Below are 22,651 nucleotides of genomic sequence, written 5' to 3'. Positions count from 1 at the left end.
AGTTTCTTAAGTCACAAAGTTGTGAGAAAAAAAATCACAAATTTCTGAGAAAAAAAGTTGCATATTCTCTGAGTTTATAAAGTTCAAAATTTGTCAGGAAGAAATCTGAAAAATCATATTTATTTATTTTTATTTTTAACAATTGGTTCCACCTCATCTGTGTGATGAGCTTAATTATTATTATTAATTATTTTCTGAGAAAAAAGTTGCATATTCTCTGAGTTTATAAGGTTCAAAATTTATCAGGAAAAAAATCTGACAAATGTTATTTATTTATTTTTATCTTTTAACAATTGGATTAACCTCATCTGTGTGATGAGGTTAATTGCTATTATTAATTAATGAAGTAGCTTTCTTGCTTTGCCTAGTGAATGTACATTTTGAAAAGCTTTTCATTTTACGTGTGTAACTTACACTACAATAGTCATCGTGATAAGATTAGGGGTAATATGTTAATTTCACTACACAAGGGAATTATTGTTTTCTGTAATTAGATGAAAAAACATTTGTGCATAAATTGGTAAAGAAATTATTAGCATGTCGTATCTATACAAAAACCCACTATCCTTAAAATAAAATGCACAGCCCTAAATACAGTGCTCATGCTCTTTAAAAAATGTCCAGATAACAAAAATTGTAATTCACAACTCAATTTTTATTTAGGTATGGCAAAATTTCACATTTTCGGGCAAATGTCCAGTTATTGTGGCCCATTTATGTCCAGCAAGCATAGTGAATAATCATCTATGGAACAATCACATTTGAATCAATAAGCCAGATACAAACAGTTTCAAGTATTATATATGATGAACCTCCTCTACACCAAATCTTAAGGGACTTATTCCTACTCTTATTGTACATTAATGCTCATACTGTATATGACTATAATGCAAACAATAATGTAAATATCAAAAATGCTGTACAAAAACCAGGATGTACAGGAAATCAGTCGGGAAAGACGCTCCTTACAGCATACAGATCAACATAAAAAATACAAAAAAGGCACTTAAGAATATCACATACACACACATTCACACGTATATACTGTATGTACACACACTAAAAATACTTGAGCCCATGTTTTCACACAATTCACCTGAAAAGTTATTTTTACAATTATATCAGATCACTTGGCTGGGGAGCAACGTAGAGACCTTGTTGTCAGCTTAAACAAGGCGTCATCCTACAGGAAGAACGGCTGACAGGTAGTCAGGAAGGAGCGTCTCAATCCCGATCGCTGCCGTCTCACAACTCACATGGCTTTTTAAATTCTATTCAAAATATCTACTGTAACTAGGAACTTAAATGTCTGTGTTGGAAATGATAACCAAAATTAAACACCTTAACTGTGTAGAAAAAAACTTAAAAAAACTAAACACAAGCAAGGTGATGCTGTCAAACTATGATATGATGAGGGTGATGATATGTTTTAACAACATTTCAGAGGTGAGTGTAAAATCAGCTTCACCTCCTTGAGCAACTGCTAAACTAAAAAAAGGAAGAGTTTCAGTGAAAGTTAAATTACAATAGTGTTCTAAATGCTAATTTAGTGACTCCTGCAACCTCATTACTGTGTGTTCACACCAGACGCGAAGGACACGGTGCAATGGATGCAAAAACGTGCATTTCACCACTTGGCACAAATTGAAATTTTTCAACTTGAGCGAAAATTTCGCGTGGTGCTGTGTTGCGATAGTCTGTCAGTTTCTCCTGAAATAACTGAGACACGGGAGCTACATTCAGCATCAGGACTGTACAGAGACAGAGCAAATAAGGAGCTGAAGGGCTAAGAGATCCGTGAGCAAAGCTATAAAGTTACATGGTAAGCTCTGAAAATACACCTGTGTCTTGTGTAAGCTAGTTTTGTTGAGTTGCTTCTTAGCAAAACGCTCTGACTACTTTAAGTTGGTCTTTTATTGTGGAAAGTAAACAACATAGGTCGTGTAATGTGCTGTGAAGAGCGTGTATCTTGGTTTACTCTGCTTCAAAGAACGGAGCCTGCGTGTTTACATCCAGCTTTCTGTTGTATTTCGCCACAATCCCTGTTAGCCATCAGCTGCCCCTCCTAGCTAACGTAAGTTGAGGCCGAATTTTCGTGAGTTTCAAAACGCTCCAAAAATAAACAAGCGACCAAATACGAACGAGTAATGCCATGCAAATTGTTTTTCTGTGTTTGGTGTGAACGTACAGTTGGAGAACAGCTAAAGGGGAAATAATGTTTTTTTGGGGGGGGGTATTTTTTGCATTTAAATGAATACATTTTAAAATGTTAAAGATGATCTGGTTCTTTAAGCCTGGTTCAGAACAAATGATTACCACCAAATTATTGCAATCTTATACAATATGAGAACAATCAGTCAGATTCATGACACGGCAAGTTCCTGACTATTTGCGGATTATACACGTAGATCTGTTTCTAAATTTTGAAAAATCTACAGCGCTTTTAACAGGAAGACACAGATTGTCAAAAAAGTGCAACACACCACACATCACCTGTTTGATCACATGAGTCACAGTCCACATGCAATCACCTTGATGAGTTAATATTGAGGGGCTTTTAGGTGACACAACACACTGTGTGGCAGCCATATTGGAGATTTTTGCTATTGGCAACAACAGATGATTTTGGTGGGTCCATGAGTGCAGCACAGGCGGAGCTCTCAGAGTTTTTTTTTTTTGTCCTCAGCAGCAGTTTGTGACTTGCGAGCTGGATAATTGATCTGTCAGTTCTTTCACAGTTGATCAGATCAGTGGATGAGAGGAGCAGATGCTGCAGGTGAACGCAAACTTTTAGACCCAGTGGAGTGAACGTTAATTTTCACTTTCAATACTCCTGACGGTCTGCTGCTCCGTCTCTGCCCTGAGTGCGCCCTGCGCTCTGACAGTGTGGTGCTACAAATGATGGAATGGTATATATATATATATATACATATATATATATATATATAAGTATTCCAATAGCGCTCCCAATGAATAGTCCAGCTCCAAAAATAGAAAATCTATTTGTGGTGGCAAACATTTTAATCATGGCGGGCCGCCACAAATAAATGAATTTGGGGCAAACCCTGACAAACATACTTATCTTGGGCACACAAGATAATATCTTGTTCCCACCTTATAATAACTTATGCAGACAAGATAAGTTGTTGTCTTGTGCACAACAACTTGTGGGACTTTGGGTGCTCCATAGAATCAACACTATAGTTGGAAAAAATATTGATTGAGGTTAGGCTATTTCTGCCTTTTAAAACACAAATCTGAGGTCACCTAATCACTTGTTATTTTGCTGTCACTCAAGTGATGTGGAGGCATACTGAATGCTCCCTTTGCCTTGAAACACCAGCAGCATCTTGACCTGTTGTTAAATACTAAATATAGCCACCATTTACCGTTTTTTTATAGACACTTTTCGGTTGACCTCCATGGTGCCTGTCATAGTAAACAGAAGAGTGGTAATGTCACTTAAAAACCTCTCTATTCTTAACTGTTTCTTCTAGATATTACATCACAAACAAGTCTTGTTTTTTTGCTCTATAGTTATGTACAATTTTTCAGGGGAAGCAGCGACCTTCAACTTATAAGTAAAATTGCGGAGCAGATAAATATTGAGTTGTACCTGGTATCATTAACAACAATATGAGGATTCAGTCAACATATGGTTTAAGAAGTATTGCTAAGATGATTTACCCACTCTTGCCTTTTTCACTCTATTGTGTCCATTCCTTGGGTTTTTGGGGGGAAAAAAAGAAAAAAAATATCCCTGATCTCCCTCCTCACCTTATAGTTTCCACTTTACAGCACCTGTACAAAATGAGATCAGTCCAGCTTGTTGCTCAGAGGAGCTCCAGCTCCAGTTTTAGATGACTCGAAAGGACTTTAACCAAAACCACTGCAAGAGTGCCGATCAGCACCTTTGGTTCTAAAGTAGTCCTAAGAATCAGTAATCACATTTTAGACCTAAACATTCAATACGGCTGTCTAAGTTGTTTCAGAATTGTAGCCCTGATGAGGAAAAACCTTGCAGAACATGTTTCGGTCTCTACTGGTATAAGCGGTTTTGGGAATTGGTCCAAGGCATTTGTTCAGCTTGGCTCAAGATATGACTTCCGACCTCATCCCCAACCCATAGTCATATAATTATGCTGATATATAAGCAAAGAAATATAGTCGTGTATGGTAAGCCCTTAAGCTGAGTTGATTAATGAATTGTCTGTCAGACTCTATAAATGCGTTTTACTTTTACTGTCTTGACCCTAAGTTTCAGTGTCCAGAAGTAATTCTGACATATACAATGAATTTATTAAAATGTTACAATTAAATCGGTTAATTTTAAAAACAGATGTTTGTTTTCTGACTTGAAAACCACATAACAGTCTAAAGGGCCGTCCACACCAAGAACGATAACTATAACTATAACTATAACTATAACTATAAAAATCGTCCCAACTCAAGTGCATGACGTAGTCAACACAACAACTAAAATGACAACAAAAGTGGTGAAGGATATTGTATGGATCACTCCTAGAGCGATTTCATGAATGATAGAAATACTAACAGCCAATCAGAATCTGTCTTATTTAGAAGTCACGTTCAACAGAGATTCTAACATCTAATTTTGACCAAAAAACATATGTTTTTATGTTGAAAGAGATGTATGGAGTGCGTAGTGCATGTTCTGTCTTGCTGTTTACAGACGGTTATCATTCATCAGTGTGGATGCTTACATCATTATCGATATAGTTATGGTTATAGTTATAGCGCTCGATGTGGATGGCCCTTAACCCTTTTGCCTACAAAGAAACTATCTCATTGTACTCTCTTGTCTCTCCTCTAGCTACCATCATCAGCGCTCCCTCCAGTCCGGCCATATTAGAGCCAAATCCTGTGCAGCCCTTCAGCCCTCCTTCAGCCAGCTCCTGGCACGTCACGGCATCATGGGAAGACATAATAATCCCACTACTGGCAGATGTGGGGCTCTCCTTGCCCCTCCTGTGTTGCTCTGGTGTTGGAGCAGGTGCTCTGATCCCACTGCTCCCAGCTCCCACGCTGCCTCCGACAGCACCAGCTCGCCTTTTAGGTGGCGGACCCCAGAGAAAGGCGTGGGCAGGCTTGTAGTGCTGGCGGGCGAAGCGGAGCAGGCGTCTGCGGGTGGCCGGCAGGCGGATGGTGTAGACGTAGTACTCCAGGGCGCTGTGCTGCATGTTGGGGAGGGTGTTGTGGCACAGCGACTCCTCCAGGAACAGACGAACCAGTGGAGCCTTGAAGGCCTCGTAGCCCAGCTCGCCCAGGGACTTCAGGATTCGAGTGATCCGCAGGTAATTGTGCTGGGACCTTGAAAACACAAAGCAGGGGTTGTTGATTTTTTACTATAACTAGCCAAAATACTCCTTGGAAAATTGCAACCTTATATCAGTAATAATGGAGATATTAAATCATACCGAATGGCTCTGTAGAATAACCCGAGTATGAATTTAATCAGCAAAATATGCTGCAAACTAGAATTTACGCCTTGAAATTGATGTGCCTCCGTGCACCACTCACGTTGCAGTTACAGTTTACATCAATCAGTATTAATTTCGTTGCCGAGAACTATGATGGAAATTATTCACCAATGACCTTTTTTCCATGACCAAAATGAAACGATGTCAAGCTAAAAATAGATCTTGATAATGAAAACTGTGATGGAATCAATGTTTAATTTTCGTTGACGAGACAGGATGAGGTGAAAAATGTCAGTGGTGGATCATCATTTAAAATGAGATGATAGAAAAGACAAACAAACAGAGCAATTATTTTAAGCAAGTATTTTCTAATACAGTATCAGCAGCAGTGTGAGACTGGAGACTGGCTGTGAACTCCAGTAAATAGTCTATACCAAGATGTTTTGCAAGCCGTCAGAACAATGGAGCTGTTGGTGTGAGTTGTGGTTGTATTTCAAATAATCAGCTGAGTTTGTCTGACTGTGGATGATGGAGCTGTTGATGGATTTTCGGAGTTTGTTAGTGGCAGTGATGGCCATTATGTGCTAACGTTAGCTCCGCTTGTTAGCCGGTGAACAACAGTGGAAAGAGCAGCGGGCTCTCTTCACATCTGTTCCCCTGCTCTTTTTTTTTTCGATAATTTCTTAGGAAAACTATAAAATCAATCAAGTCTTTGTCTTCTGTGTGCATCAAGCACTGTGACTAGCTGTTAAACACTATGATGTCCCCGCTAAAATAAGAAATTACTCTCTCTGTGGCAGCTACACAAAACAGGTCTGGACTGTCTTAATAAGGTTCATTGTTTGATGCCGTTTGACAGGCAGAAAGGAGCCTCTGTTATCTGTGAGAAAAGCTGTGCTGTATGGAAACAGTCTGAAGTCAGCTCAGTTTTCACTGAAAAAAGTTTAGATCGAAACACCGACTGTGAGAGGATCTGAGTTTTAACCAACATTTACACTGGAGAGGAGGCAGACATCTCTACAGCCGATATCACCAACACTCGGCAGCTCACACCAAAACTATCTAGATTCATACATAACATTACAGGTAAGAGGAAAAATCTGATTTTGTTTTTAATTTAAGATTGAACTGTCCCTTTTAAAAATCTAACATGACAAAAATGACACAAATATTCCCCTTAAGAAAATTACACCAATCCATCTACAGTTGTTAAAAGAGTGAATAAACTTATATACATTATCAGCAAAAGACTAAACCTGAATCAGAATCAGACACTGAAATGAACCCTTTGACACCTGAGTATATCGACTTGATTTCTTTCGAAAAAAAAAAAAAATGGAGCATCTTGACAAGAAAGCGCCAAAAAAAATTACTAAAATGTTAAAAGAAAATTACTGGAAAATAAGAGAAAAAGGGAAAGTAAGAATCAAAACCAAAAATGAGAAAATTGCCTAAAGAAAGTACTAAAAATTCAACAAATATATAATTATAAGAATTATAACTACAGTTTTCTAAACAATTTTCTCTCAAAACTTTTCTCTATTTCCCCTACAAATTATTTTGCAGTTGCAGGACATTTCTTGCCAAGATGAACATTATGTTTGTCCCGTGTTTTTGAAAGACATCAAACCACAGTTTTCTCAGGTTTTAGTGGTTAAAGTGATTGTGAAAGGCACTTGAATGCAGCACTAGAGAACTGATGCTGATCTAGGTGTTAAAGGGTTAACACCGCATAACTCACAGTGTTGACATTGACTCGCATTTTGAGGTGTCTGACAATAGAGCGCCCTAATTATGAAGAATCTGGTGGCTGTTTGGCTCGAGAGCAATCTAGAAACCACAGTGCACCACATGCAAAAACCGCTGTGCATATTTGATGGGATATTAGAAGCAAGAGAAGGGAGAGGAAGTGTACTGAGCAGCTGCTTTATGCTGCAGAATGAGTTGTTTTTAATGAGGTTTGGATAATGGCAACACTTAGCATCAGATGCTAAGGTTTAGGGGTGGTTTGTGACTTGAGGAGGTTATAGAAGTAGTACTAAGGAGGTGGTTCTTTGGCAAGAAAATGCAATGACTACTCTAAGGCCATGAAACTACCCAAATAGGATGAAAAAAGACAAAAATCACTCTTTAAATGACCCTTTAACCATCTGTTTGTTGATGGAAAACCAGTCTCACATTAAGCTGCTGATGAAAGAACATTTACGATGTAGTGGAGTCAAAATAACTGCCTTGCTAAATGGCACAAAAGCAGCAACCAAACCATAAGTCGACACAAACTCTGACTGCATTTTTTTTTACCCATAAGCTGCTGCACAGCGGGTTTATGTGTGTGTTTGTATGTGTGTGTGCTCACTCATTAAGGTGCTGGAAGCGCTCCTGCCAGTTGGAAGCCCGAGCAACATTCCCACTCTTATCCAGCAGTTTGACGCCGTAGAAGTCCAACATCAGGGAATAGGCCGCCAGGAATCTGCGCTTAGCTTCCCGAGTGCTTTGGAATTCCTGACGGGAGACAAACCCAGCAGATCAGAGAGCAGCAAACAGGTACAACATCACCCAAAAATAACATCAGGGACACATCTGCACCCATTAACAATCTGATGTACATAAATTCCAGAAAAAAACAAAATTCAAAAAGGGAAAAAAACTTTTGGCTATACAAATGCAATTAGGACACATTTAAGTGGTTCAGGTCAAAGTTGAAATTAATAATCCTCAAAGCGATGTCAAATTTAGCAAGAAACACATGAGTATTTCACTAAGTTTTTGTTACCAACAAAATCCAAGGATTTTTTTTTTAGATAGATTTTTAGTGATTTTTGAACTTTAATAGCACAGTGCTCTCCACATTCTACAATATGTCTAAAAACAGACAAAAAAATAAAATAGTAATTACAATAACGATGATAATAATAGTAACAATAAAAGATAATAAGAACAGACAATAATTACAGTAATTAAAATAAAGACAAAATAAAGAAAAAAAACCAAACAAACCATATATACCCATAAAAGGCAGATACTTTAAGAAATGTGACTAAGTTCTCTCAAATAGACCATCGTCCTCCTTCACGCGTGCCATTAGTTTTCTAAGAGTAAATTTCGCGGTGCCACTGCGTGACTGAGGGAAGATTGTCACTTATCCACTGCTTTATAATACATCTCCTAGCAAGCAGAAGGAGCTTGACACACAGTTTATAGCCATATTTACTCAACCATGTTACTTATGTGATGAGGAAGCACAAACCTATCAGACATGCAACAAGCAACTCTGTAGTCAATGCATGTGCTGTATATGTGTCCTCATGTGTCTTACTTTGATCTCGTCCTGAGTCAGTTCATGTGCGTAAAAGTTGAGCCCTTGTTCTCTTAACGGGAACAGCCTGCCACAAGGGAAAGAAATAAAAAAATGACATAAGATTAAATGGGAATAGATTTTTAGATGTGATGAAAACACATATCATAACAGCTGTTACTGCTGACACTGTAAAATACAGAGAGTTAGTACCACTATTGCTCCCTAATACAGGTCTACAGCTTGGTGGACTTGGTGGACTTGGTGGACTTGGTGGCTGGAAATTACAAAAAAAATCCTTTAAGAGCCACTATTCCATTTGCTATGATTATGATAAGATAACTTGCTATAATATCAGTGATACCCTACAGTCATTAACGTTTTAACGTTTTAATGTAAGACTAGCATGTAGGCTTGGGCTGTATCTTGGTATTACAGTATACCGGGGTATCTAGAAATCCCGAAGGTATGTTTGTCAATACCCTCATAAATACAGGGCCTCCTTTTTCTATAAAGCTAATTACATTTAGTGCACACCATGCACCACCAGAGCTGGTCTCTGCTGGTAGAACAGGCAGCTGAGCTGAAAGACACTGTGACAAATTAGTGCTGAAGGTTTAGGTTATAGGACTGTAAACAGCTGGTGGCAAGCAGGCAGAGTGAGACCGCTGGAAATAACAGCATGTTTTTTACATCTAACTTGGGAAAGTAAAGATTAATTTTGACCAAACCGGAGCTGGTGATTGTTGTAACAGTGGACTTACTAACTAGATTATTAGCAAGAGTAACCAAGACAGTATGAATGAGTTTTATTTTGTTTCTGTGGAATTTAAATGAGGTTTGTTTTATGGTGAGTTAACAAGGCAAGTAAGCCTCATTAGTCTTAAGAGAAAGATGAATTCAAGAGGTGTTGAACTACAGATCTTAGAGGCTCACAACTTTTTAGCCAGTGATAAAACAATCTAACACTGTCTGGATAAGGTGTTTAATGGTTGGAGCAATAGCAATTGTGGGTCTCTTTTTGGTCAAACAAGACTCCATTTAAGTAGTTCTTTTCTTGTGTATTGATTCAGCATATTTTCACATGCATTGGAATGTTGCAGGTTACAAATGACTTACATATCCACTCTGTGGTACTTCTTTAATATGTGGAAGCAGGTCCTGGATGCTTCAGAGTCCAGGCTAAAGTTAGCAGCTCTGTTCTGCTCTAAATTAGATTTGGGGACATTTAAATTCCTGCAACTTCAGCCAAAATTAAGATAGCAATAATTTTGCCAAACATTTTAGTGAGTCCTCATTCTGGAATCTTCATGTCTTGTAATAACCTTAAAAGGGAAAAATGCAGTTATGCTAACCGCAAAGAGTTTTAGCTTTAGGTAGGAGTTGACTAATTTTTTTTTTTTCAGGGCCTACACTGATTATTGGTGCTCGATGAGACCAATAACCAATATTTGCAACCACTATGTATTTACAATAAAAATTAAAATCTTTCTGTCAATATTTAGAGTTTGGAATATTGGTTTAAATGCCTTTAGCAAATGTTTAATCAAAACTGAAACTTTCAGCATCATATACAGCAAGTTCCCGGCAACTTCACTCTCTTTTCACTTTTTACTTAATTATTTTTATCTGCAATCATTAAAATAAAATACCTATACAGATAATCAGCAAAATGCCAAATATCAGCCCGGATAATCGTCCAGGACGACAATCTGTTGACTCCTAGTCAGGTTTTCTTATGTGCAAATTGAAAATGTGTATAAAAAGGAGGATGGAAACGCAGCCCGTTCACTACAGGAACTAAAGCAAAGTTTCACATTCATTTCATCCGTTCAGGAAGTATAGCTAATAAAATCCTCACTTTATTTCTGGTGACATTTATTTAACAGCTCAACAGAAGAGAGCAAGCTTTTGACATGTCAGTCACTGTGGCTTTCAGCATGCAATTAACAAAACAGTCACTGAGAACTTTGTGCAATCAGGTATAGGGCAAATGGAAATGAAAAAGACAGATGAAATGTCTCACCACTGAATGTAGGTGTGATTGTGCTCCAGTTTGTCATAGTCGCCTCTCCACTTCGTTAGAATCTCCTCTATATAGATACCTGAGAAGAGACAGGGAGTCATTAGCTGCCAAACACATTTCTAGTCTGTGTGTGTGTGTGCGCGCACGTGCGTGTGTGTGTGTGTGTGTAAGTGTGTCTAAACATTGGATCAGTCCACTAATCTGCTGGTCTCTCCCAGTCAAACATGACCTTTAGCCAAACAAAACTTACTAAGCCCAAAGCCAACATTTCTTCTCTCCACTGTGGCAGGAGGTCTACATTCACAGTGTGTGTGTCTGTGTCTGTGTGTGTGTGTGAGAGAGAGAGAGAGAGAGAGAGACTGTGTGCGTCAGATCTCACCATCAGGAACTAGAGGGATCTTGTTCAGGTAGAAGCGCAGGTTACGGTACTCGTTGGGCTGCCGGGACTTTCTGAAGTTCTGCAAGCACACACAGATCATAGAGGTCACACTGGGGGTCTGCAGTATAGAGAAACCATCTGTGCACTGTATCTGTGTGTGTGTGTGTGTGTGTGTGTGTGTGTGTGTGTGTGAGTATACCGGGTAGCTGTGACGGTATTTGTAAAGGTCCCTGGCAGCGTAGAAACTCCTCTTCATCTTTGGAACGGACTCTGGAGAATCAGACAGCTGAGAGAGGGAGGAAGAATGCAAGAGAGAACGAAAAGACAGGAAGACAGAAACAAAGAATGAAAGACAGAAAGAAAAAAGTAAAAAGGGAAGAAGAAAAGAAGAAAATAGAAAAAGGAAGAGAGGGAAAAAGGAAATAAGAAAAGAGGGAAGGGGGAGGAAAAAAATAGTGGAGCGAAGGACAGAAGGAAAAAAGGAGTGAAAGAAAAAGAACAGAAAAAATGAAAGGAAGAAGGAAATGGAGGAGGAAAGAGAAAAGGGAAGAAAGACAATAAAGGAAAATAAAGAAGGACATAAGGATAGGCATAAAGAAGAAAGACATGAGGGAGAGAGGAAGAAAGGAAGAAAGAAAGAAGACAGGGAAATAAGTAAAAAGGAAACACAAAAAGAAGGAAAATGAAAGGAGGAAAAGAAGAAAAGAAAGAAGGAAAAAAGAATGGAGAAGGAAAGAAAAAAGAAAGAAAAAACAGAGAGAAAAAGAATGAAAGAAGGAAAATGGGAAAAAAGAAGGAAAGAATAAAAGGAAGAAATGAGGGAAAGAAAGAGACAGAAAGACAAAAGGGAGGGAATAAGGAAAAGAAAAAATAAGGGACAAGAGAAAGACGAAAGGACAGACAATAGATTGAAAGAAAGGAAAGAGGGAAGGAAGGAGGAAAGAAAATCAGTTTAAATGCAGATCTGAAGAAGCAGCAGCCCGTGTTTAACAGATGCAGTCCAGCACTCGTCGGCCGCTCAGCCGAATTAAAAGCACTGACTTTGCTTTTGAGGTCGATGGCTGTCATTGTCCATTTCTTCCCAGCAAAGGAGGACAATTCACATCAGCGCTGCCATGCAATCACTACGAAAGGACGCTCCAAACTAGATCTGATTCTCAAATCAAATCTGGGCCACGCTTATTTCCACCGGTTAGAGAGGCTGCTAAACTGGGCTGCATCCTCTTACATCTCACCACATCCATCTCTACCAAATATAGGACAATAACAAAATATAAGTATAATATAGTTTTTTAAAAAAACTTCACCAAATACTGATCAAGGCTTTTTAATGCTGATTAAGGCATTATTTTTAGATTAATGAATTCAGTGCCTTTAAAGGATCCACATGAACCCCACAGACGATCCCTCGCCCAAAATTTAGCCTAAATTTGGAGCGTTATTTAGCCTCCTAATCCGACAAGCTATGCCAACAGGTTGGTACTAATAAAAACCTAATTCATTTAAAATCACTGCATTGACTTATTTAAAAATATTTTAATTTTGGTTACATGCGCTTTTCTATTTGTCTTTTTCTTTCCTTGGTGTTTTATTTGATTTTACAGAACAAGAAAGATGAGCGTTCATTTTACAATTATGCCCTTTCCTCTACCCGCTCAAGCTTACCATCTGCAACCACCCTCTACCCCATGGTGCGAGTATCTAAAGAGAAAAGTAATAATAATAATAATGATGATGATGATAATAATAATAATAGTAACACCTTAGTGCTTTCTTTAAAAAATGAGTGCATCACAGTCTATGGAAGACAGTAATGTATGCCTCCAATTAATTTTTTCATGGGGGTCCAGTGAGGAGGGGGAGGCAGCAGTTATTTCAATGTGGCCATGGCCCCCTCTGGCCCCCCGTGGGGACGCCACTGGTAATCATGACAAAAATTACCATTGAAGCAAAATCTAACAAAAAATGCTTCAGTGATTTACAGTTTCTCAAATAGCCCTGTTATATCCTGCTGACTTTAATTTTCTGAAAATGTGAAACAGTTTAATAATAACAACTACTCAGTCAACTGTTCTAATAATTCAGGGCACTGGGACCATTATCACTATTCTCTCATTTATTTATTTAACGAAGCAGAAGGCAGGCGGTGGAAGTCTTCTAATAGAAAAAGCAATAATGGGAATAACCCACTGGCTTTGATAATTAACTTACACAATGATGTGTACAGTATGTAGTCAATAATACCCTCCTTGCAGGCATATCAACCCTATATAATGATGTTGACCTACACCACCTGCATCATACAGTGTATAAAATAAGATTTAATACTTTTAAAATTTGCAATAAAATTCCTCACAGCAGTCTATCAGTTTGTCTCAAATTTGATATCAAGTTTACAGTTGGTTCACTGCTGCCCATCACTTGTGTACTTGGTGAAAGTGGCAGTAACAGGGTGAATATTGCAAAGAAGTGCTGCTTGGTGGATTAGATGCCACAGTGAGGAGAACTGGATCTTATTTTTCCTTACACTGTAAAATCTGACAAATTGATCTTACTTACAATTATATTGGAAACCAACCAATTTATTTAGGTTTACTTTATATCTAATTGTTAAGTTTACCCAAATTTAGCCGTATTTACTTTTTTTAAAGTTGTTGCAACTTAAAATGACAAATAGAATTATTTTGTTCTTTCTAAGTGTTAGCAACTTCTGTAAACCAAGTAAGTCTGACTTCACTTGGTCATGACAAAGAGGACTTTGCCAGTGATGAAGTTAGGAGATCTGAGAGCTCTGTTTTTGTTAACATGTTTAATAAAATAGAAATATGATTGAATAGTTTGCAACTGGCAGAATATAGATATTTAGCACAGTGAATTTGTTTAAGTAAAGTTGCTGAAACTTAGAAAGATAGATTTAATTTTGAAGTTTTTCATTTTGAAGTTCCAACAACTTCACAAAAATAATTGAAGTAAATTTTAACAGGTAGATGTAAATCAAACAAAAATTCAGACTAATGTCTATATTTACTCACATTTTTCAAGACAACAACTAATCTTAATCTATGTTTACTTTATATCAAATTGTTAAGTTTGCTCAAGATGTAGCTGTATTTATTACATTTTGTGTAGTTGTTGCAACTTAAAAATGGTAAGTGGAATAGTCTTGCTCTTTCTAAGTATTAGCAACTTCAGTAAACCAAGTTAGTCTGTACTAAATTGATCACGACAAAGATGATTTTCCCAATGTTGAAATTAGGAGATCTGCGAATTCTGTTTTGATAACATATTTAAGAAAATACAGATATGACTGACTAGTTTGCAACTAGCAGAATACAGATACTTATTATTATTATTATTAATAATGATAATAATAATAATTGATAGGACTTATAAAGCGCTGTTCTACATACATACATAAAATTCAAAAAGAAAACAAATACAGATACAAAATAAAGAATACCAAACACAGTAAAGTTGGTTTACTGAAGTTGCTGAAACTTAGAAAGTAAACTTAATAGTTAGATATAAAATAAACAAATATTCAGACTAATAGCTTATATTTAATAACATTTTTCAAGGCAATCAGGTTCCTATTTATTTTTTTATTTTTTTTAAGTAAAGTCAGCATGTCAGGTTTTAAAGTGTATCACCGCGGCAGCTTAAAAAGTCATATTTTTGAATGAAGTTTGGTTAGCAGTATTCTCGCCTCCACAGGACCGGCAGCATGATGGGCTGCTCGGTTGCCCTCTCTGTGTCCCGGCCTTGTCAATAATGCGCGCTGCCGGTGGCACACACCTTAAAGCACCGTGTCCCCGGTGCTGTGCACCGGTTCTACCCCTTATCGTGTAATCGAATGCATACTGTCTAATCCTCTGTGTACCTGCGGGGACGCGTCCTCCGGGTCTCCGGCGGCCCGCTCGCTCTCCGCCGGGCTGACGGACTCGGAGATGCCGCTGTCATCTTCAGCCGCCGGCTCATCGCTGTCGGAGTCCGACCCCCACGTCGAGTCGCATTCCTCAACGGTGCTCGGCTCCTTGAAACGCCAGATGCCCAACAGATTTCCCATTTAAAAAACACGCAACACCTGCTCTCTTCTATTGTCCTCTGCGCTGCACTAAATACTACATCATTTTCCTCACAGCCTGGTGTTTAGTTTCGCAGAGCGCTGGGCTCACATTGCCCTCAGAGCGGAGCTTTTAAATGGCAGAAAAAGGGGAATTTCCAGATCAGCACCGATGATGCGTGTTTGTGTATGAGGGGTGTTTAGTGCCACACACCAACGGGAGGAGGTCTTAAAGCTATACACTGTCAATTCTGAGCTGAAACAGTGGGCAATTAACCCTTTGCAACCTTTTTTTTCAAAACATGGGAGGAAAGAAATGAGCAGTGACAGAAGAAATGACCCCTAAAATTGCCACAGAAATTAGTGAGAAGAAAAGGTACAAGAAAATGACCTGAAAATTAGTAAAAAAAAAAAAAAAAAAAATTAAAAAAAGTGGACAGTAGGCTAGTGGCTGTTTCAGAGAATGTATAGTGTGTGTATGGAATGAGGCTGCTCATTGTCAAAAGTAAATGTTGTCTATGTCCCAAATCCGAAACTTTGAGTTTTGATTCCCAAACAAGTCATAATGTGCTCTTCACCAAATGCAATGCTATTTTAAAAAGAGTAATGATATATATTTAAAAATCATCTTTGTTCTTTTTTAAATGTGTAGCCTGTTTATTGCTCAAAACAAGTTAAATGAAATTTGTGACGTTGTTGTCATTCTTAACCCTCACACATTGCATACTGCAGTTCATACTGCAGATTATGTTTATTAAAATTAAATTATCTTTGCTACCATTTTCCCAACTATTCAGTAACTCTACCTTACTTCTTCATGGTTCTCTTCTGCAACCAGATTGGTTCAAACAAAGAAGCATGGATCTGGAGAATTAAATGTTGACTTGTGAAGAATGAATATCTTTAATGCTTTTTCATAACGTACTTTTTAATCTTTGGGCTTGCAGGAAGGTATCAAGTATTTTCAAGTCAAAAAACTCAAATCTAAGTAAGGTCACAAGTCATTGGTGTTAAAGTTCTAGTCGAATTAAAGTCTTATTTAATTTTGTCAAGTCTTAAGTCATCAAATTTTTGACTCAAGTCCACACCTCTGCTACCTTTTTTACTTTTGAACTGTTGGATTTTTCCATTACCTTTGTGTCACTGTGGCACTCTGATAAGTGTGGATTTTTAAAAAAAAAATATTATGTATATATGTGTGTATATATATATATATATATATATAGTTTATGTTACAGGACTCATATTTCAGGTTTTACACATTAAAAACACAGCAACTGTCTAAATCTAGAAATAATAACAATTCTGTTATTATTATATATAAAAGGAACTGTATATTTTATATGGTCCTCTAAGGCCACTGGTAACATTTGTAACCAGTAATTTTCTAGTCTCGATATCACTGACATGTTCCTTGCTTCTCCTCATCCTGTTAGTTTGTGGCATTAATCACCCTCCATACATGGATAGTCCCGGTAACAGCAGCATCAGGACCAGAACTGCGTCACGTGACGCCGGGACAGGCGCGAGGAGGTCACGGTACCCGCCCCTCCCGCTCTCTCCCCACATTACAATGTCACTCCAGGAACGAAAGGAAACTGTTAAGGTTCCCTTTTTGCATAATTCAGGCTATATTTGAATTTTACAGTGTAATGGGTTTAACTTTGCAGAAATATATAATATATAATCTTATTCACTTTTCTTACAATGTTCTAGGCTATTAATTGAGGTCATGTGTATCCCATGATATATATATCCCACTGATAGGGTAATTTATTGAAAGAGTTTCTATAAAGAAATGGGGAATTCACACAAGGCTATATGACCTGGGTTATGTTTCACACGTGCACCTGATTCTTTAGAAGCACTTGTTTCTTTCTTTTTTTTGTCCAAAAAAATTGTAAATGTACGTTTCATTTTCCCTTTAATTGTTATGTCAAATTGGGACTTTCCTTGAAAATATTGTGGAATGTAAGTCATTTTTGTGTATTTACCCTCAGTTATTATTTTTCACTTTAGAAACAATAGTTTAGTTCGGTCTTCTACAAAACAAGGTGTCGGCGTATTTTTTTGGTAATCCTGAAATATAAGGAAACCAGTATGTACTATCATTAGAGATAATATTAGCCATTTATTACTAGTGTCACTGTCATCCATCACTAATGTGACTGGTATGCTGTAGTTTGAGATATCCACATAAAATGATTGAATACAAGAGAAATAAAAAAAACAGTCAAATAATACACACGACAGCACATGATGCAAAGTGCTACAAAGAAGACACAAGACAGACAATACACCATAAACCTACACAAAGAAGCACATCACATAAAAAACACAGAAAATAAAGCTCCACACAGTAGCGCATCCCAAGTGAATGCTTGTCAAAATTATTGCCAGGGGCATTTCACCTATTTATCATAGCTTTTTTAGTTTTAGTTTAGTCATCCTGTTTTTCAAAATAAAATGCAACTGGAGTATCACCACAAATAAGCACCTTCACTGCTAATGATAGTAGTATCAGCCTTTAAATGCACAACGCTCGCAGGCATTTTAGTTGTAGTTCAGCCTGTAGGTGGAGCAGCCTAACACTGGCAGGAGCGCTCATCCAGAGGGGGAAGTACAGTTGTTGCAAGCATGAGCGACACCTGTGACATTGATGTGACTCTGATCATTAGATGCGTCCGGCCCTCCAGCTGAGGCTGCTACTGCCGCGCTGAGTGAGAGTCAGTCACAGAAGTCAGGGTGAAGTCATCATCCCAGTCAAATGAAATGTCCAAATCAAGTGAAACCAAAAGATGAGGCAATCGAGAGTCGAGGCGACGGTATCAGAGGCGTAGTTTCGCTCTTGCCCACGAGTACAGGAAGACGAGTCCAAGTACTTCTGAGTGACCTCTGTAGCATTACTGGGTGTTCAGAATGTAATAATGTTAAACCTGAAGCAGCTCGATAGAGTACAATCACAGCAAAGCTGCATCGCCTGTGATGCTTCATATTTGTCTGTTGGGTTCTGCCAGCTTTTATTGTTTTATAAAAGTGAATGCAAAGTTTTCAACTTGCAGGCTTTATTTTTTTAAACTTTTCAACTATGTGACCACAGCAGAATCCTTCCAACCATAAATCAATTCTTAGGGACTGTTTTGGGACAGGGACTTTTCGTTCTTTTTTCTTTGATAATTTTCTCTGTGGTCGTGCATATGTCAGAAATTTTGGCAAGATTGTATATTTTTGTTTGATCTTGGAATTTCCAGCTCAGTTCCCACAATAAGTCTAAAATACACTGTGGAAGCAAAATTGTTACATTCATGCTGTTAAATGCAAGAAAAGCACAACTGAAACTCATTCAAACTGCAATTTTTGATCCCACAGCCATCACAGCATAAAAACATGTACTAAATTATTTCTGGGTGTCATTCTGAGCTTTTGCCTTGGAATTAGTCATTTTTACTTTTTACCTGATAACGTTATTTTTACCATATTTGGCATACAGAGAAAATACATGTATTCCACTAGATGCACTGTCACAATGAGTGCTGCTGCAAATCATTGAAATATCCCAGGCTGTGATAATAAAAAAAAACACTTTGCATGTTGTATCTTGAAAATATATTTTTTTTTGCATTTAAAAACATAGTGTCATCATGAGAAAAAACTGGCATTTCAAGGGTTAAAATTTTCCAAATGTATGAATATTTCATTTTTATGATTTGGACTGATGTTGGTTAAAAGAAATAAACTCAGTGAAAGAAGAAATGAATAATATTTTCAAAGCAGGATTTTGAAAGAGCAAAAGCAGGATTTTGAAGAGCAGCATTTTGAAAGAGATTTTGAAAGAGTGCAGAGCGATATGAGTGTGAGTATATGATGCTGCACAAAAAATAATAATGTAGAAAAATCAATGTTATGAGCAAAAAAAAACACAGTTTACTTAGCATGTAGTATATTGAAAATAATTCATTTTTGTGGGGGGGTTTATATCCTTGGCTATGATAAAAAAATAAATAAAAAATGAAAACATCTACTTAGCATGTAGTACATAGGAAATAATTCATTTTTTTTCAAAACATAGTGCCATCATGACAAAAACCTGGCATTTAAAGGGTTAAAATTCTGAACATTTATAAATATTTGACATTTATGATTAGGACTGATGTTGGTTTAAAAATGAACTCAGTGAAAGTAAAAGATAATGTTTAATATTTTTTAAATTTTGATTTTGAAAAGCGCATTCTGTGTGCAGAGCGATACGAGGGTGTGTGATATTAAAGCGTGTAAATTATTGTTAATGGTGGAAATCTCAGGATCACATGACTATAATCAAATTAGCTATGGAGAAATCCCCCTGTGTGTGTGTGTGTGTGTGTGTGTGTGTGTGTGTGTGTGTGTGTGTGTGTGTGTGTGTGTGTGTGTGTGTGTGTGTGTGTGTTGTGAAGAAAAGCTGTTTAATACAAAACAGTAAGAGACAAGCTGTCAGTAGTGAAATCATTCCAGCTTGTAGAGGTGAGAAATTTGACATTTTCTTCCTAATCTGAGGACTGAAGAACAGCCTCAAAGTATCAGCGTTTCATCTGAATATGAGCCTTAATTTTCCACAGCACAAAATCAATTGAGATACTTCACTGCCGTGTTTTTCGTTGACTCTTATCCCTTTATTACTCTAATATTGTGTCAGTCACAGAGGAGTTTTCTGCCGGTGAACACTTTATTGCTTTCGGTCCGACACGTTTCCTCTAAAGTGCTCTGAAAAAACGAGCACAGCCTGGATACTGAGAAATAATGACTCCTACACAGCTACACCACATAGTGTGAAACAAGTGTCTACGGCTAGTGATCACTGGTTAATCTGTTCATCATTTTCTCAATCAATCACTTGTTTGGTCTGTAAAATGTCAAAAGAAAAGCGGAATTTCCTCAGTCCCCATGTGACACCACCTGCTTGTTTTGTCAGCAGATATATTTTAGCAGATATTGCATTTATAGCATTTTTTCTGACAAACAAGTGTTTTAGCTTCACATTAATGCAGCTTGCCTATCTGCAGAATTCAATTTTTTTAAGGTATTTTAAACAAAAATAAAATAGAGAAATAATTATACAAACAAGCAGATGGACAAAAAAGTAATATTTACAGATAATGAAAAACATAAAGCAAAAGAAATGGTCAAACACAGGATGACTTGGTTTACATATTAGAAAAGGAGTGAGAAGACATACAAACTTACGTAATTAGTGTGGATGCCTTAAGTATCCACACTATTGCTATTCAGATCTTTATTTTCTCATTTTTAACGTTTTCAGTCAACGTCAAATTCTTCCTTTGACATGCTTTCAGTTCAACTCATACCTCCTTCAGTTTAGAGCAATTCAGCTTTCATTTTTGCCATTTTTTCCAGATATTTCTGGCAATTTGTAATATATTTCATCCTTTTTAGCCATGGTTTTGAATTAATTTCAGCTTTAAGCATCCACACGCATGTTCCCCAGAAGATGCATTTTCTAATTCTCTTAATACTCCATTCTCCATACGTCATGAATTTTAATCCACTAGTTTCCTTATTAATTTAAAACTATACTCTATTAACTAAACATATATGCATACACCCACACACCCAAAATCAAATATCTACATTTTTTCATTATTATTTACAGAAAAAAAGAGAAAGATAAGTTAGGAAAAAATGTAATATTAAGTAACCAAATGAATAAACAGTAATCCCTGTAAAGATCTGGTGACTGTCAAACTTTGGAACCTTAAAATCTTGTTTTTCACTTTTCAGATTAATTATAAATAATGACAATAAAATTATTAGAAGTTGTTAGTCATTAGTATTTAGTAGAAACTGAATACTTTACAACCATTGACTTGTATTGAATAGATGTAGAAAATAGTTTGGTGTATGTATTTATGTAAAAAGTGGTGAAATGTAACTAAGTGTAATTATTTAAGTACAAGTATAAACTCAATAACAGATTATTAGATCCTGGTTATAACTAGGCTGTCAGCGACTTTTTTTTTTTTTTTTTTTAGAAAATAACACAGTCAGTGGAAAATATGTGATTCCACAGAAAAACACCAGTGTCATAAATAAGGGCTTCAACAAAGTGAGGAATATAGATATTTTTATTAAAAGGAAGTTAAATAAGAGGATGTCCTTTATTTAACAGTGTTATGTGGACATCATGAACATTTATATAACTCTGCCCGCTTGTTTATCAAAAGGAGGCAGAGGAAAGAAACACATGTTAATAATAATAATAATAATAATAATAATAATAATAATAATAATAATAATAATAATAATAATAATAATAATAATAATAATAATAATTGGCAGTTAAAGTAAAGCAGCACAGATTAATAGTCCTTTTTTTTTTTACAAGTATACTTTAATTATACAATACATATTTATCGGTTTAGTCATTCAACCTGCCCAGAGACTGCAGATGAAAAACCACAGTAGATCTGAACCATCTTTATGTCACACAGATGTAAATTAAAGCTGCCCTTATCAAATTTTTTTTCACAAGGAAGATGTTTAGAATTAATACATGCAATGTGAAACGGGTCGCTCAAGTTAAAAAAAATAAAGAAAATGCTTCCTCTGCAGAGTTAGCGACCAGCTGGTTTGTTAGGCTGGTGGAGCAAGTATAATGCAACCTTAAAGGTACACTGTGGCATAGCCCACCTTTGATTTTACAAAAAAGTTGCATGATATAAATATAGACATGAAATTGTAAAATATTTCCCATATGAAGTTAACCCTAAAAACCTTAGAAACCTTAGAAAATTGGTTTGATTTCTTTAAAAAAATAAATAAATAAAATAAGTTCATGAGAAACTTGGCCAAAACATTTTAAGGAAATTAGTAGAAAAAAAAAAAGAAAAAGAAATGTAAAAAGTAAAACAAAACAAAAGAAAAGGAAATCAAAATATGACACCAAAAAAAGTGGGAAAAGAAATTATAATTATTTTTCTGTAAAAAAAAATGTGAAATGGTTATTTTCTCACCTTCTGATAATTTTTTAAAAATATTATGGGACATTTCTTGTCAAGTTGGTCATTGCCTTTTCCACCATGATTTTTCAATAAAATCAACCTCTTCAGGTTTCAGAGGGATAAGACATCACATGTGAAAAAATCTATTTAACATCACATAAAGACACATGTAGCCAGTGGACATTATGCACGACAAAGATCATATATCGCACAAGATGTAAAGGAATGTTATAATTTATTACAGTGATTTTGCTGAGAAACAGGTGCTTGTGCATCTATAAATCCACCTCTATCTCTACATAGAGAAAAAAATGTATAATATTGGAGTAGCAGCACAATGACAAGTGCAAAGAGTGTTTTATCGAAGAAAATCTAGATTTTGAGATTGAGTGTGAGATTCTGAGAGCTTCTTTCTCTTTCCTGTTGTACCATATATTTACCACCAGAGAGCA

General features: G+C 36.7%; 1 protein-coding gene and 1 long non-coding RNA gene across 3 annotated transcripts in view; one reads left to right on the top strand and one right to left on the bottom strand.

Moving 5' to 3' along the window:
• Positions 1 to 634: 634 nt before the first annotated feature.
• ogfrl1 (opioid growth factor receptor-like 1) lies at positions 635 to 15,340 on the bottom strand. The gene is made up of 7 exons (XM_042502145.2): positions 15,022 to 15,340; positions 11,341 to 11,427; positions 11,142 to 11,220; positions 10,763 to 10,841; positions 8,758 to 8,824; positions 7,798 to 7,943; positions 635 to 5,331 (listed from the first exon to the last, which is right to left on the bottom strand). The coding sequence occupies exons 1-7, from the start codon at positions 15,205 to 15,207 to the stop codon at positions 4,791 to 4,793; spliced, it is 1,185 nt and encodes a 394-aa protein (XP_042358079.2). The 5' UTR covers positions 15,208 to 15,340; the 3' UTR covers positions 635 to 4,790.
• The window catches only part of LOC148187747 (uncharacterized), a 35,342-nt gene continuing 17,871 nt past the window's right edge, over positions 5,181 to 22,651 (top strand). The window contains exons 1-3 of one of the 2 annotated variants that reach the window (XR_015778458.1): positions 5,181 to 5,315; positions 7,806 to 7,985; positions 16,641 to 16,944. This is a non-coding gene — a long non-coding RNA (uncharacterized LOC148187747). Of the gene's footprint in view, positions 5,316 to 7,805; positions 7,986 to 16,640; positions 16,945 to 22,651 lie in introns of those variants that run through there. The other variant, XR_015778457.1, reaches the window with a different exon arrangement.

This window comes from Plectropomus leopardus, chromosome 13 (assembly GCF_026936395.1).
Source record: "Plectropomus leopardus strain MGB_pleo_1.0 chromosome 13, ASM2693639v1, whole genome shotgun sequence".
Lineage (NCBI taxonomy): Eukaryota > Metazoa > Chordata > Actinopteri > Perciformes > Serranidae > Plectropomus > Plectropomus leopardus.
The sequence above is the reverse complement of the archived record's forward strand: the minus strand, read 5'-3'. Positions and strand labels throughout refer to the sequence as shown.